The following is a 17440-nucleotide window of genomic DNA, read 5'->3' on the forward strand; positions in this document are numbered from 1 at the left end:
CTCACATAGTGTGATTAAATGTTTTAATGTTCTTGATGAATCGCTAGTAAATAAAGTAAATTCTTAATTGAAAGTTTTGAAAGTAAATTCACGGTTCAATAAATGTGTTGCATTACTTACTGAACGCCCTTCCGATATAATATTTCGTAAGTTTTGTTACGTTGCAAAACCGGATGTGGGGTTGCAGTCATGGACATTGTTAATACCCGTTGACTTTTCAGTGCTACAGGGTCCGCAGCTGCGTCGGATTTCCTGGTCACCCAATTTCGTTCGCATTGTTTTTTTGTACGTTGTGCCCCTCTTGATTTGTTTCTAATTGTGATGGAATAAATATAAATGTCGTGTGACTAGGGCCTCCCGTCGGGTAGGCCGTTCGCCTGGTGCAAGTCTTTCGATTTGACGCCACTTCGGCGACTTGCGCGTCGATGGGGATGAAATGATGATGATTAGGACAACACAAGACCCAGTCCCTGAGCGGAGAAAATCTCCGACCCAGCCGAGAACCGAACCCGGGCCCTTAGGACTGACATTCTGTCGCGCTGACCAGTCAGCTACTGGAGGCGGACATCCTGGAATATTTTGGTGTGGTGTTGTCTCGTATACACTGATTGTTAAACTTGAATGGCTCCGTGGCGTTCAATACCTTCACTTTAATCCGATGATACTGTAGTAATTTACCCTGTGCCTGCGTGGGCAATGATTCCATCCTTTTCAATGCGATAGAGTCCGCAGTTTTTTAAAAGATTTCTTGATGCCATCAGCAGCCATTATCCTTATTTCATGTACGAGAAAATGGAATACTCTTGTCAATCGATATATCTAACATGTCCACAAACATACCAGTCACAGAAACTATAGAAATCAATAAAAATAGCTTCCTCAAATGTAAGACAATCACTTAAGGATAAATTTGTGAAATTACAGAACTGCTATAATTAATCACTTCCTACAATTATTTCTTATTCCAGAACAAAATTTATCTCCAAAAACATGGGGTAGCAATGGGCTCATGTCTAGCAGGTACATTATCTGATATTTTCATTAAGACTTTACAAGAAAAATTATACTCCAGTTACAGAACCACTAACAATCAACAACGATTATTGAGATATATACCACGTGAACAGAACCGTTTTCGCTATCAGGAATCTGTAAAGAATACCCAAAATTTTATACTGGACAAACAGGAAGAAAAGTTAGCACACGATTTAACGAACACACGACAATAAGCGACAATAATCAATCCACATTTGCTGCACGCTTAAAAGACATCAACCACAAAATACCTAGCATAGATGCATCATTTTAAATATTACATAAGTTACAGAAAGAAAAAAAAATCAAGAATGTGATGGAAGACATTGAAATTTCCATCCATCTCTAAGATCAGTCTGAGAGAGTTTTAAATGAACAAAAAGACCTGCAAAATGGGAAATTCCTAGACAACTTTCTATCAGTTCTACGGCGAAGCGTTACAGAAGCAAGAATGTAAACTTATCGCTACAATCATTCATAAATACGACTATAATGCGAAACATCACGCAACCATAAAGCAGTTTTTATTCGACTCTCGTAGTTCTCAGTACTGTTTCATTAGAGTACTGTGACAGATTTCGTATATAAGATCTTTGTACCAGCTATTCAAAAATTACGTGCTCTCACAATAACAGAACAAATATTTACAGGTTATTTTAAAGAAATTACATACAGTCATATTTACACCAATGATGAACGATAATTAAATGTAAGTGAGAACAAAAGCATATGCAGGTTAAGTAGCAAATTTATGTACAATAATCATAATCTTCCTAGTGTTAAGTACGTTAAAACATGGCAGCTGAAGGCACCAAGAAATCCTTTTCTTTTTTTTTAAAAAAAAAAATTGAGTACTGTGTTGAGATTTTAAGGTGAGTTTACAAAAGACCACAATAATTTTCTCTGTTTACCGCCATATATCCGTAAATTTGAATTTTAATTATTTATATATGTAATTTGGATCAACCAGTGTGCAACGACACAGAAAGCAAAATACTATGTAGTCTGGACAACCACAACTTCGAAACTGCGTCTTGGAAAATAGAAAACCGCTTCAGCTGTATGATAATCTTTCTTACTGTACTCAAGACAGATTTCTTGGCATTACAGCCACATCTTCAGGTAATTACCTATATAAAAACACATAGCCATTGTACTTACTCTATAGTATAAGTCCCCAGTAGCTGTGATAGTACATACTCAAGTTGTAAGATGAGCAACACTGGGATTATATGGAAGACCCGCCGTTCTTCATCAGTTTAAAGTAAAAACTACACCGCTAAAGATGTGGTATGGCAAAACAACTGCTTGACCGGCAACTACACTCCTGGAAATTCAAATAAGAACACCGTGAATTCATTGTCCCAGAAAGGGGAAACTTTATTGACACATTCCTGGGGTCAGATACATCACATGATCACACTGACAGAACCACAGGCACATAGACACGGGCAACAGAGCATGCACAATGTCGCCACTAGTACAGTGTATATCCACCTTTCGCAGCAATGTAGGCTGCTATTCTCCCATGGAGACGATCGTAGAGATGCTGGATGTGTCCTGTGGAACGGCTTGCCATGCCATTTCCACCTGGCGCCTCAGATGGACCAGCGTTCGTGCTGGACGTGCAGACCGCGTGAGACGACGCTTCATTCAGTCCCAAACATGCTCAATGGGGGACAGATCCGGAGATCTTGCTGGCCAGGGTAGTTGACTTACACCTTGTAGAGCTCGTTGGGTGGCACGGGATACATGCGGACGTGCATTGTCCTGTTGGAACAGCAAGTTCCCTTGCTGGTCTAGGAATGGTAGAACGATGGGTTCGATGACGGTTTGGATGTACCGTGCACTATTCAGTGTCCCCTCGACGATCACCAGAGGTGTACGGCCAGTGCAGGAGATCGCTCCCGACACCATGATGCCGGGTGTTGGCCCTGCGTGCCTCGGTCGTATGTAGTCCTGATTGTGGCGCTCACCTGCACGGCGCCAAACACGCATACGACCATCATTGGCACCAAGGCAGAAGCGACTCTCATCGCTGAAGACGACCCGTCTCCATTCGTCCCTCCATTCACGCCTGTCGCGACACCACTGGAGGGGGGCTGCACCATGTTGGGGCGTGAGCGGAAGACGGCCTAACGGTGTGCGGGACCGTAGCCCAGCTTCATGGAGACGGTTGCGAATGGTCCTCGCCGATACCCCAGGAGCAACAGTGTCCCTAATTTGCTGGGAAGTGGCGGTGCGGTCCCCTACGGCACTGCGTAGGATCCTACGGTCTTGGCGTGTATCCGTGCGTCGTTGCTGTCCGGTCCCAGGTCGACGGGCACGTGCACCTTCCACCGACCACTGGCGACAACATCGATGTACTGTGGAGACCTCACGCCCCACGTGTTGAGCAATTCGGCGGTACGTCCACCCGGCCTCCCGCATGCCCACTATACGCCCTCGCTCAAAGTCCGTCAACTACACATACGGTTCACGTCCACGCTGTCGCGGCATGCTACCAGTGTTAAAGACTGCGATGGAGCTCCGTATGCCACGGCCAACTGGCTGACACTGACGGCGGCGGTGCACAAATGCTGCGCAGCTAGCGCCATTCGACGGCCAACATGGCGGTTCGTGATGTGTCCGCTGTGCCGTGCGTGTGATCATTGCTTGTACAGCCCTCTCGCAGTGTCCGGAGCAAGTATGGTGGGTCTGACACACCGGTGTCAATGTGTTCTTTTTTCCATTTCCAGGAGTGTAGTTCTAAAGATAAATTGTGGAAGCAAGTCTTAGGTCCAATACTGGATTTCCACTGTAGAAAAATCGGTACTTTGAAGTAAATAACAGTGTTGGCGGTACGAAGGAACAGTAAAATAGACTGAAAAAACTAACCATTATTCACGCTCTTGGTGCCAGAATATTCAGCGGACCCCACCTCGTACAATATAACACAAAAGTCGCGAAAATAATGAGCTGCCTAGGATCTAAAGCGCGTGTGCCATAGTCTAGAGCAGAGGTCACCAAACTTTTTTCACAGGAGGCCGGATAAGCGACAAAATGGCAAACGCGGGCTGCATCGTCATTCTGTACAAGACTTCCTAGTCAGATCGAAAGCTCTGGGGAAAAAGGCAGTCAACGAAAAATTATGTTCAGCCTTCCTTGTTAATCATGGTTGAGTGGGATTCAATGCACGAAAGACGATGCCGACCAACATATTTATTTACAAAAAAAAGTTATCAATTAGGCGACTTTAGAAAAGAAAAAGTTACATTCGACATACATGGTGTTCACATACCCGAATCTCACAAACTAAGCAGCAAAAAACGAAAACTGACGTTTGGATTTCAAGGTATCCTCAATGTTTGGTTTGGTATTGCTGCATTCGATCAAGAGAACTGCTTTCAAACGTTCACCAGTCTCGTTTGGTGTGCTGACTTAACGTACTAAATTTGTGAAAATGTTTGCTCACAGTCATAAGTTGTTCTAAAACACTGGTACCATACCAGCGGGAAACTTTTCAGTTTCGGGAACGCGACATTAGCTAAGCTGCAGTAAAATACAAGTTTCTCTTGTGTGTTCTCTTTTTTACTACAAGTCATTTGCTTGCAAATCAGTTACCTGCAACTGTAGTTCACCTGTCACATCATCACGGCTCTGGAACAGAAGAATGTCGCTCTCATTTCTGTCTAGGCCTGAAATCTGTCCATAACATGATTCGTAGAGTCGCGAATAATTCTTTTGATATACGGTAAGTAAAGGTTGGACTCTTCGGTGAATGTAGCACAGAATTCTTTGCAACTGCGAAAATGAGAATAATTTTCTCGCTCCAGCTGTGCTACAAACAATGACAGCTATCTTCGAAATCTGTTGATTCTGTAGAGATCACAGACGAGGCTATTCTCTCCCTGAAATTTCAAGTTCAGTTCATTCATGTGGGTTGTGATGTCGATTACAGTTGACAGCTTTGACAGCCAGGTATGATCTGATAGCTATGGATCATCTGTATCTTTGTCAGTGAGAAAAACATCAGTTTCATCGTTTCGGAGTCCGCCCCTGGTAGCTGAGTGGTCACCGCGACGGCATGTCACACTGAAATATCCCCTTTGAAAAATTAATGAATTACTGTTCTCATAAACCTCTACGTTATTTGATTTTCAAACAGCTGAGCAAAACTGTACGTATTCAGACATTTCTCTCTTTACTTATTCTGATTATCACTAAACTGACACACAATATTTTTTTAGCGCAACGCAATCTGATTTTCAATCATCCCTACAAAAGAATGGCCCTGACTAACAATAACCTAAACCTTTCATGAATCACTTGCCTCACAAAAATCTTCGTTACTCAAACTACTGCAATACAGCGAACGCCACTACTGCCAGCTAAATAAAAGATTCTAACCACTGAAGGCACTAACTACTGATAGGCATGGTTAGCAAATGAAAGATTTTGATAGAGAACAAACAATGTATTTACCTTAATAATATTCAGAAGTCATCATTTCATGAAATATAGTATTAGAAATTTACTCTATCTGATGGACACACGATCAGATCGTCCGCTCTCACAACTCCGCCATCTCTCTCCCCACATCCACCACTGCTGGCGGCTCACCTCCAACTGCGCAACGCTACGCGCTGTTCAAATCCAACTGCTCAACACTACAATAGCGAATATTCCAACAATGCTAACCAGCCACAGACTGCACACAGCACAGTCAGTGATTTTCATACAGAGCGCTACGTGGCGTTACCAACATAAAAACCTAAACAGCCTACTTACAACACCTAAAGGCCCGGGTTCGACTCCCGACTGAGTCGGAGATTTTCTCCGCTCAAGGACTGGGTGTTGTCCTTATCATATTCATTTCATCCCCATCGACACGCAAGTCGCCGAAGTGGCGTCAACTCGCAAGACTTGCACCAGGCGAACGGTCTACCCGACGGCAGGCCCTCGCCACACGGCATTTCCATTTTTATCGTTTCGGAGCTCGTAAAAACGAACTGGACTTTGCCGCAAGTGAGCCACATCCCTTCTGTGTACAAGACAAGTTACAGAATCCAGGATCAATTTCTTCAAGAAAAGCGTCGAACTGACGGTGATTGAGCGCATGTCCCCGAAAGAATTTCGCAACAGAAAAAGATTAATTTCAGTAGACGAGAGATATCTGAACCTTTCTCACAAAGTACCTGCCTATGTATCGTGCAGTGTATGAACATATCGCCCGGAATTCGAAAATAGCAGCAGACATTTCAATACGTGCGAAGGTATTCCATCACTAATAATGCTTAAATTCCATCATTAATAATACGTAAATTAATAATACTTAAATTTAAATTGTACAGCAACGTCTTGTGTTCCCTATATTTTATCAAGCAAATTCAAATACCTCGTAGTTCGGCGACCTGTGGTCTAGATCGCGCGCGCGGCAAGAGGTGTGAACGCGAAGAGACCGGAAAATTGCATGAACAACATTTTTTTCCAGCCAAATTAGTACACCTATGTAAGTGCGTACTAACATAACGATAAAAACTAAAAGTACATTACCATAATCAAAAAGAAAACAGGGACAAGCGCAGCAGTAAGAGATCCGAAGATGCATTGCGTAACAATCAGTACACAAAGACTTGTGACATCCGAAACACGCTAAAAAAGATAATAAAGAATGATGAGGGAAGGGGCAGCGGAGAGGAGGGAGGAGATTAGTGTTTAACGTCCCGTCGACAACGAGATCATTAGAGACGGAGCGCAAGCTCGAGTGAGGGAAGGATGGGGAAGGAAGTCGGCCGTGCCCTTTCAAAGGTACCATCCCGGCATTTGCCTGAAGCGATTTAGGGAAATCATGGAAAACCTAAATCAGGATGGCCGGAGACGGGATTGAACCGTCGTCCTCCCGAATGCGAGTCCAGTGTGCTAACCACTGCGCCACCTCGCTCGGTGGGGAGCGGAGAGTAAGGGGGGGGGGGGGGGGGGGAGGGAGAGAGTTCTAAAATTAATGTGCTAGTTAACTCTATTGAGGCAATCGAAATTAGTCACCATATTACGATGTCATAACTCACTTTGCCCATTAAGGGTAAATATAATGGTATGTGTATTCATGTAGATAATCACCTGAAGATATGGTTGTAACGCCACGAAACAGGTCGTGAGTCCAATAAAAAGGAACTTCATACAGCTAAAGCTTCATTCTACTTTCTGAGTCACAAAGCATTTAAGGGTGATGGATAGGACGAACAATATATTTTGCTAGTCAGTGGTTTTTTGTCTTTGGTCGGTGCTGGTGGGAAATATTCAGGGTGACAATTATTGAACTATAAGAAGTAAAATCGTCATAACTTCTGGAGGGTTTGCGTTAGGACGCTGAGACTGCACGATTGGCCTCAGGGCACGATGGGGATTAGTATGGTTTGGTTTAGCGACGAAGCTCGCTTTCATTTAGATGGGTTCGTCAATAAGCAAAATTGGCGCATTCGGGGGACTGAGGATCCGCATTTCGCGATCGAGAGGTCTCTTCACCCTCAACGGGTGACAATGTCGCGTGCAGTGTCCAGTATCGAAATAATCGGTGCGACATTCCTCGGTGGCATTCCTATTAACCAAAGTGATACTGATTTTGACAATATGTGGTTCATGCAAGACGGAGCTCAACCCCATCGAAGCAGGAGAGTATTCGATTTTCTGGAGGAGCACTATGAGGCCGCATTCTGGCTCTGGGGTTCCCCGAGGCCACTGGCATGGGCCTCGATTAGCCGACATATTCTCCAGACCTGAACACGTGCGACTCCTTTTTCCAGTTCCTAACACACACTTCAACAAAACCTGGGGGTTTTAATTGCACAGAATGAGCATATGATCAGTGAAACCGAACAGCTAAAATTTCTAAGTGTTCAGATAGATAGTAAACTGTCATGGAAAGCCCACGTTCAGAATCTTGTTCAAAGACTTAATGCTGTCATTTTTACAATTCGAACGGTATCTGAAGTGAGTGATCGTTCGAGACGAAAATCAGTGTGCTTTGCTTATTTTCATTCGCTTATGTCGTGTGGTATTATATTTTGGGGTAACTTCCCGTTCTAAACGGATATTTTTGGCTCAGAAATGGGCGGTTCGGGCAATATGTGTTGCAAGTTCACGAACCTCTTGTCGACTCCTGTTCACGGGACTAGGTATTTTGACATTGGCCTCTCAATGCATATATTCCTTACTGTCATTTCTTGTTAATAATATTATCTTATTCCCAAGAATAAGCAGCTTTCAATCAGTTAATACTCGGCAGAAATCTAACCTGCATTTGGATCGGACGTCCTCAACTCTTGTGCAGAAAGTTTGTAAGTAGGCTGTTTAGGTTTTTTTATTGGTAACGCCGCCGCCACGTATCGCTCTGTATGAAAATCACTGGCTGTGCCGTGTGCAGTCTTTGGCTGGTTTGCATTGTTGTCTGCCATTGTAGAGTTGGGCAGCGGCAGCTGGATGCTAACAGCGCTTAGCGTTGCGCAGTTGGAGGTGAGCCACCAGCGGTGGTGGACGTGGGGAGAGAGATGGCGGAGTTTTGAAATTTGTAAGAATTGGTGTCATGAACTGATATATATATATATATATATATATATATATATATATATATATATATATATATATATAATGACTATAAAGGTAAATACATTGTTTGTTCTCTATTAAAATCTTTCATTTGCTATCTGTGCCTATCAGTAGTTAGTGACTTCCGTAGTTTGAATCTTTTAGTTAGCTGGCAGTTGTGGCGTTCGCTGTATTGCAGTAGTTCGAGTAACTAAGATTTTTGTGAGGTAAGTGATTTGTGAAAGGTATAGGTTAATGTTAGTCAGGGCCATTCTTTCGTAGGGATTCTTGGAAGTCAGATTGCGTTGCGCTAAAAATATTCTGTGTCAGTTTAAGCACAGTCGTGTATAATTTTTCTAAGGGGACGTTTCAAGGTGTGCAGTATACTGCTGCTTCCGTTTTCAATAAGCTACCATCCGAATTCAAAAATCTAAGCTGTAATCAACGCGCTTCCAAATCTAAACTGAAGAGTTGCCTTATGAGTCACTCCTCCTATTTTGTCGAGGAGTTCCTTGAAAAATTAGGCTGATTCTTGTTGTGTTGCTGATTGCGTTTACTTAAACTTATGGAACGAAAGTTTTCGAGCTCATGAACATTTTATTTTTATCTGTTATTACTTTTATGTTGTAATTTCATGTACTGACACGTTCCATGACTTTGAAGATTTGCTTCTCAATTTGGTCCTACGAACTTGATGTCTAAATAAATAAAATAAAAAAATCTTTTCTCGCACTGTTGGCTCCAGTTCTCATTTCAGGGGGTCTGATTCTTAAAGCTGAAATTCTCACATTTTAGGTTCTCGTGGTTCAATTGATCTAAACAATTTCGAATCATGTCGTTGCAAAATTTTTGTTTTTACAATAATTTATTTTCTCATATTTTATTATCTCACACTGTCTACTACCTCACTCCGCGGTAATAACAATATTCCAAAGGGTTTACAGTTTTTCTTGACAAATTTCTACTAGTTTCGATTCTTATTTTATGAATGAATCCAGAAATAAACATAAGAAACAGTAGTAGGTCGCATAATTAATAATAGAAATTTTAAGTGTGCCAAACATTTCGTAATTTCAAATGTTCCTAAAAAACAATTTTAACAGCACATTCAGAGCTATAACATATCGATTGTAACAACGAAAATAAAGAAACTCCTTTTCATAAATTTTGACTTGAAATATGACATATTGTGAACAAAATTATATGGAATTTTTCAGTAAAACAGCTGCGATAATACTGATCTTTCCAAAATTCGAATAATATTACTGGTGTCTTCTACTGCTACTGAGTAAAAGTAAGTGCTAGAGGAGGACGTCCCTGGCCCGACCACATGTTACGTATTACGAAATAATATAATTTCACACACCTGAAGATGGGATTTTAAAATCTCGAAACGATCGTGATTTGAATACATATCGGTACAACTAAAGTGGATCTCTCTAAATTATCACGCATCTCAGTTGCGAATGTACTATAAGCATTTATTTGGTTTTAAGCACAAGTAGCTGGTTTTGCCAGCATCATTAAAGATACAATATTTATCTAGTCAATTTCTTTACTTATGTATGCTGTTCGCTACCTTGTCTATTTATTTAAAACCGCTAAGGAGTAATTCTGTATTAAATGTATGGAATTTGGAGCGACACGACAGATCTTCCAGACATCACAACGAGTCAAGACAACAATTCAGGTCTACTGAGTTCCATACGGGATGCTCACCAGCACGTTCGCCGCTGGAGCCGACTACGTCATCGTCATCGTCATCGTCATCATCGTCGTCGTCGTCGTCTTCGTCGCTGTAGCCCAGCAGCAGGTTGGACAGCATGCCGAGCGGGTTCCAGCCGACTCCGCTAGAGGCGGTGCTGCCACTGGCACAGTCTACCCGCACAGAGGATCCAGGAGCGGCCTTCACCGCCTGCACCTGTCAACAAGGGGACAACGTGATTTGAGGCTTCAACGAATTGAAATTCAAAAACACAAACGCTCAGGGAGTCACTTCAGCACTTTACTAGCAGTTCTCAGTCTAGGTCGCTCTGTGTCGCATGTACTCTGCTCACCATTAAAATTACAGCTGCTCGAGGGATAGAGAATAATGAAGTTTCTCTTACTTCCTGTATAAAATATCGCAGGAATAGTACACGATTAAAGCTGTAGGTGATTTGGCGCGAAATGTAGTGCACAGAACTGCCACCTCTTGCAACAACAACAGGTCTAATAATCGATAATGATTCTGGTTTCATCATCGAAGGGCGGTAATAATCGACCACAAAAGTCCAATGATTTTAACATCGATGTTAGTCAAGTGATATATGCTGTAGAATAAGGGAAAAGGATCATTCAGATACATCTATTATCATATTTATTAATCATTAAATACAGCAGTAACTAGCATCTAACATCCCCCAACTTTTTGTCTACGGAGTGTAAAAACAGCACTATTGATAGTTCTCCCTCGCATTATTGACAAAGAGCATATCCCGCCTTTGACAGCCCCTCATAAGTTGACCATGTTGCTATCCAGCTCAGACACGTAATACTTTTGTAGCTCTGGATAGCAAGTACTGATGATGTAATGATTACTTTTAATGGATACAGTTTAACATCTCGATGACAATCTTTCAGGTTGAGAGATTTCTGTATATTTGAGTACATCTTTCATTAAAGTGTATCCTATCAACAAAGTATGGTATGTCACCTTTATCATATTTTACTCAGATCGATGTCTATAGGAAGTAATCTGTGGGATATGTGTTTTATTTAAGCCTAAGTCTCATTTTATGTTCATCAACCTCTATTTTATGAACACTCCTTGTTTTGTATGAAATCCAATCTGTTAGTTTGGCTGTGGACTAAGGCAAATTTTCTGCTCTCTTCGAGATTATGAACGGTCGACTGAACCATTGGAATATAGAGGACAATAGCAGGTGGGGAAATCGAAGAACTGTGGCCGATCGGTTCTAGGCACTTCATTCTGCAACCGCGCAACCGGTACGGTCGCAGGTTCGAATCCTGCCTCAGGCATGGATGTATGTGCTGTCCTTAGCTTAGCTAAATTTAAGTAGTTCTAAGTTTTAGGGGACTGATGACCTCCGATGTTAAGTCCCATAATGCTCAGAGCCAAATCGAAGAACGAGGAGAGGACCCCAGCTTTCTCTGTCTTGACATACCTGACTTGGAGCGCGTAGGTGGAACGAACATTCCCACCGAATTCGAGGGCGAATGTTTCCACTGGTTGCTGGAAGTCCGCAGCAGAAGCTTCGAAATCTTTCGCGAAAATGTCTGAGTTTAAACGGGCGAATAAGGCATCTGTATGGCGCGCTTTTGACACCAGGCGATTGGGCCATTGAGTTGCACCTGGAAGCTATGCTTGTACTTGGCCGGAATGTGCGACAAAACAGTGCGCCCTCTCGGAGGTGTTCAGGAGCGAACGGGAGTCAGTTGAAGACAGGGAGAGCTTCAGTGTGGACGCGCTGACTGGTGGAGACGCGCTGTGCACTGAGCGAGGTGGCGTAGTTGTCAGCACAGTGGACTCACGTTCGGGAGGACGGCGGTTCAAACCCGCGCCCGCCAATCCTAATTTAGGTTTTCCATGATTTTCCTAAATCACTTCAGGCAAATGCCAGGATGGTTCCTTTGAAAGAGCACTGCCGATTTCCTTCCCCATCCTTCCATAATCCGATGAGACCGATGAGCTTGCTGTTTGGTCCCCTCCCCAAAATCAACCAACTAACGCACACTGTGCAGCTGCATAACCTAAATTCTTTACACTGCCCTGTGTTAAGTTGTACGATACCTGCAACTAAAATCCGTTTATCTCCCGCTCTGCTCGTGTCCCTGGCAAACAGAATAAAATAGAAGTTTATTGTCTTATAACAAACAAATTCAAGTTATTGGCTTAATGTAAAGAAGACTCGTCAAATCGCAAAAACTGCAACAATTTTTCTTGTAATATCGTTAATATAATATACTGAACTGAGTAATTAATTAATTAATCAATTAATAGTTTTTCTTAGAAAGTTATAACTTTTAAAAATTAAAAGTGCTGAGTACTAGTCCTCTTATGCTCAGATTTTCAGGCTGTCACTCATGAATTCTTCTACTGAATAGTAACATTCCTGCACCAGTTTCTTATATAACTTTTTTGCAGTGTTTCGAAATTTACGCTGAGCAGTTCTCTTGTTTTCATTATGTAATAAATTTTCATGCTCATGTACTGTGCCGTTTGAGCATGAAGTTTTAAACTGTGGGTGGGCAGGATGAAATTATTTTGATTCCTGGTTTCGTAACCAGGTTGAAAATCATTTGCTACAAATGAATCAGTGTTACTGTGTACAAAGGGAATCAGCTCGTAGATGTATAGTGAGGGAACGCTTAATGAACTTACATGTTTTAGGAGTGACCGACATTATTTTATCCGCCCTACGTTGTGTATATTTCTAATGATAATCTTCTGAAGTTTTAATGTTCGACACACATGGTTTGAGTTACCCCAAAATAAAATTCCATGCTTTATTACTGACTCGAAGTAGATGTGATATACTGCTTTTCTTATGTTCATACTGGTAGCACTCTACAATATACTCATTGCAAATGTTAGTCTATTAATTTATTTGCGAGGTACTCTATATGTGAGCCCCATGATAGATTTTTATCCAATTGCATTCCCAGGAATCTCACATAGCTTCCTGCAAATCCTGGTTAGCGTGAATGATTTGAATATCACTTAATTTTGCTTGCTTTGTTTTAAACTGCGTTAACTGATTATTTTCCATGTTTGATTTTAACCCTTTTCAATTAAACTATGTATCTAATTTTTCTGAAGTACTTAATAAAGTTGGGGGAATTTGATCAGTACTGTTACTTTCAATGATTACAGATGTGTCTTCTGCAAATAAAACTGAGTGACACTAAATATTAAGTGGTAGATCATTTATGTGAATCAGAAACAGAATGGGACCTAAGACAGAACCTTGGGGTACTCCTTGTAAAATGGTTTTCCATTTTGAAGTTCCTCATTCCAATTATATAACCACTCTCTGTATTTGGTTGGTTAGGTAGGACTTAAAACATTCTAATATAGTGCTCCTAATTCCACGCTTTTCCAGTTTACATAGTTAACAAAATCGTAAATTGTCAGCCGTACGAATCTCTGTGAACAAGTAAGAGCAATTTTCTCTCTTCTTCTGTACCCTCTGCAACGCCAGTCCCTGTTGAAGCATTTTAGATCACGCACAAGTTTATGAAACTCTTTCTTTTGTTACCATGGAGGCATCCCCCATACTATCACTTTGCCTGCTATGTTATTGTCAAGTCTTCGTTTCGCAAGGGACCATAGCATTTAGGAACAGTGCTTGTTATGCAATTCAAGTTACCTTCGTGTAAAGATAACTGTTAATAACGATAAAGATTCGAATGTAATATTTAACTGCAAGCCCCGCACCCCACGTCATTTTCAGACGCATCACGCAATAGATTAAGAAATATATGACGTACGGATAAACATTGTGTTTGTCTCCATAAGACCATACAGTGCTGCTTATTTCCATTGCGTTATGTTAAAGAAGTTGTTTTACTTGTTTTCAGGGCAGAAAATCCTCCCACTTTGGCTACCCAAAGTGGTGTACGGCACTATCATCAGTGTATGTATGAAAAGAAAAATAGGAATCAGTAATTGAGGGTATTACTGTCACATTTTTCCTTACTTTCAGCCAGAAGAACCGATTAAGATCACTGTTTACCACCAGATCACTCCACGCTACAGCCGGCACCTTAAAGGTAATAACTGTAGTGTGATGCTAGGCTCGTTTCCTTTCCAGTTTGCAAATTATTATTCGCTTCCGCCATTTTGAATTGCTCATGCAGCAAATCTAATTCGGCTCCCCTGTTTTCCTGCAATGTGTCAAATTCTTTCCCATCTCACAGACTGTCCTTTCAACAGCTGCATGCTAATTCTTGATGGTTTTGATTGAGTTGCAGCGTGCTAAAGCACCTCGAAAGCGTATGTTCTTGAATCTAGGATAGTGTAACATTGATTTGACTACTACGGGGTGTTCAAAAGTCTCTCCGAAGTGCCATATGATCGTTAGCCGCTCGTGCCGTATGCCGCAGTGAATATACCCAAATGAAGCTCAGTGAAATACAAGTTATTAATTTATTGAATATTCATTTTTACTTACAAATCTTCACATTAAGTGTTGAAAGTGTCCCGCCTGTTGTTGAATACACAATTCAATTCGTCTAATCATGTTTCCAAAAACAAGCTGAAACATTTCTTCTGTAACGGAAGCAGTGAAAGTGGATATTGCAGTTTCCAATTCATCGATGAATTTGGGCCGATTTTTATAGACAGTTGGTTTCGCTGCAGCCCGGAAGAAAAAGTCAGGTGGCGTTAAGTTAGGCGATCGTGGAGGCGAAAGTCCCTGTGAAATTATGCGATCACCAAAAACATCAGCAAGCAGTGACATTGAAACGCGAGCTGTATGCGCGGTTGCACCACCTTGTTGAAAATAACCGTTCAGTATTTCACTTAACACAAGTTCTCCTATGAATGGATACAGAATATCACTGCAGTATCGTTGTGCGTTTATTTTTCCGCTGAAAAATATGGGACCCACAATCCGACTTCTAGAAATTGCAATCCAAACTCCTATCGTTCCTCATGAATACACAATGAATTTGCAGTATTCCACGTAGGAGAATTTTGCGAGTTCATGTACCCGGATAAATAACACCAAGCCTCATCAGTGAAAAACGTTTCATTAAGACTATCCCTTCCATTGTGTTGAACGAAATGTTTGAACCATTGACAATAATGCAGTCTCTTGCCATGGTCAGTGTTTTTCAGTTCTTGCACGAGATCCACTTTGTATGGGAAAAGTTCTGATTTTTTCCTTCCAGCTGTGTGGGCCGTTCCGACACTAGCGATTTCCTGGGCGTGTTTTCTTACTGACTTGTTCGGACTCATGGGCATTTTATCGGAAATATCGAGTAGTTTATCGCCAGACAAAACGCTAGGACGAAATTTGTTAATCAAATATCGCACAGTATCGCGATGTGGAAGTTGTCTCCGGAAAAACTGAATTAAATGTTTGATGAAATGAAACTGTGTATTTACCGCCAACTTTGAACACTTGATCCACTAAAAACACACGTTCTTCGATGGTTGGCATTTTAACAGTGACAAAAACGAAACAAACTAACAAAGGAACTAAACTCAAACGTTCACGTCAACACGTAACGACACACACCAACGATACTAGTGACGCTGGCTCAGATAAACTAAACAGTGGAATGTAGGGAGAGTCCACTTTTAAAAGGAAGTAACCCAGTCAGGCGAACAATCATACGACACGCGCGGCTAACGATCATACGGCACTGTGGAGAGACTTTTTGAACACACCGTATATTAACACCTTCATTTGGTAGTATGCGCTTTTTCATTTTATTTATGGATCAGCGAAACTCAGCTTCCCCTTTTCTCACATTATATACTGAGGACTACGGATGAAGGGCAACAGGCGGATTCCATATTTCTAGATTTCTGAAAAGCATTTGACACACTGCCCCATTGCAGGATGTTGACAAAAGTACGAGCATACGGAATAAGTTCACAGATATGTGAGTGGCTCGAGGGCTTCTTAAAGAATAGAACCCAGTATGTTAGCCTCGTCGACGAGTGTTCATCAGAGACAAGCGAATCGTCAGAAGTGCCCCAGGGAAGTGAAACGTGACCATTGTTGTTCTCTAAGTACATAAATGATTTGGCGGACAGAGTGGGCAGCGATCTGCGGCTATCTACTGATGATGCCGTGATGTACGGTAAGGTTTCGAAGTTGCGTGACTGTAGGTAGATAGAAGACGACTCGACAAAATTTACAATTTGTGTGACGAATGGCAACTAGTCCTAAATGTAGAAAAATGTACGTTAACGCGAATAAGTAGAAAGATGAAACCACTAATGTCTGGATGCAATATTACTAGTGTCTTGCTTGACATAGCCACGTCGTTAAAATACACTCCTGGAAATGGAAAAAAGAACACATTGACACCGGTGTGTCAGACCCACCATACTTGCTCCGGACACTGCGAGAGGGCTGTACAAGCAATGATCACACGCACGGCACAGCGGACACACCAGGAACCGCGGTGTTGGCCGTCGAATGGCGCTAGCTGCGCAGCATTTGTGCACCGCCGCCGTCAGTGTCAGCCAGTTTGCCGTGGCATACGGAGCTCCATCGCAGTCTTTAACACTGGTAGCATGCCGCGACAGCGTGGACGTGAACCGTATGTGCAGTTGACGGACTTTGAGCGAGGGCGTATAGTGGGCATGTGGGAGGCCGGGTGGACGTACCGCCGAATTGCTCAACACGTGGGGCGTGAGGTCTCCACAGTAAATCGATGTTGTCGTCAGTGGTCGGCGGAAGGTGCACGTGCCCGCCTACCTGGGACCGGACCGCAGCGACGCACAGATGCACGCCAAGACCGTAGGATCCTACGCAGTGCCGTAGGGGACCGCACCGCCACTTCCCAGCAAATTAGGGACACTGTTGCTCCTGGGGTATCGGCGAGGACCATTCGCAACCGTCTCCATGAAGCTGGGCTACGGTCCCGCACACCGTTAGGCCTCTTCCGCTCACGCCCCAACATCGTGCAGCCCGCCTCCAGTGGTGTCGCGACAGGCGTGAATGGAGGGACGAATGGAGACGTGTCGTCTTCAGCGATGAGAGTCGCTTCTGCCTTGGTGCCAATGATGGTCGTATGCGTGTTTGGCACCGTCCAGGTGAGCGCCACAATCAGGACTGCATACGACCGAGGCACACAGGGCCAACACTCGGCATCATGG

At 42.6% G+C, this 17440-nt stretch overlaps 1 protein-coding gene across 1 annotated transcript in view; it reads right to left on the reverse strand.

Annotated features, from left to right (window-relative positions):
- The window catches only part of LOC126354288 (uncharacterized), a 162735-nt gene that overhangs the window by 78134 nt on the left and 67161 nt on the right, over positions 1-17440 (reverse strand). Inside the window, exon 2 of the mRNA XM_050003833.1 lies at positions 10318-10519. Within this exon, the coding sequence (XP_049859790.1) occupies positions 10318-10519 (202 nt within the window). The remainder of the gene's footprint in view (positions 1-10317; positions 10520-17440) is intronic.

Source organism: Schistocerca gregaria, chromosome 3, assembly GCF_023897955.1.
Source record: "Schistocerca gregaria isolate iqSchGreg1 chromosome 3, iqSchGreg1.2, whole genome shotgun sequence".
NCBI classification, from domain to species: domain Eukaryota; kingdom Metazoa; phylum Arthropoda; class Insecta; order Orthoptera; family Acrididae; genus Schistocerca; species Schistocerca gregaria.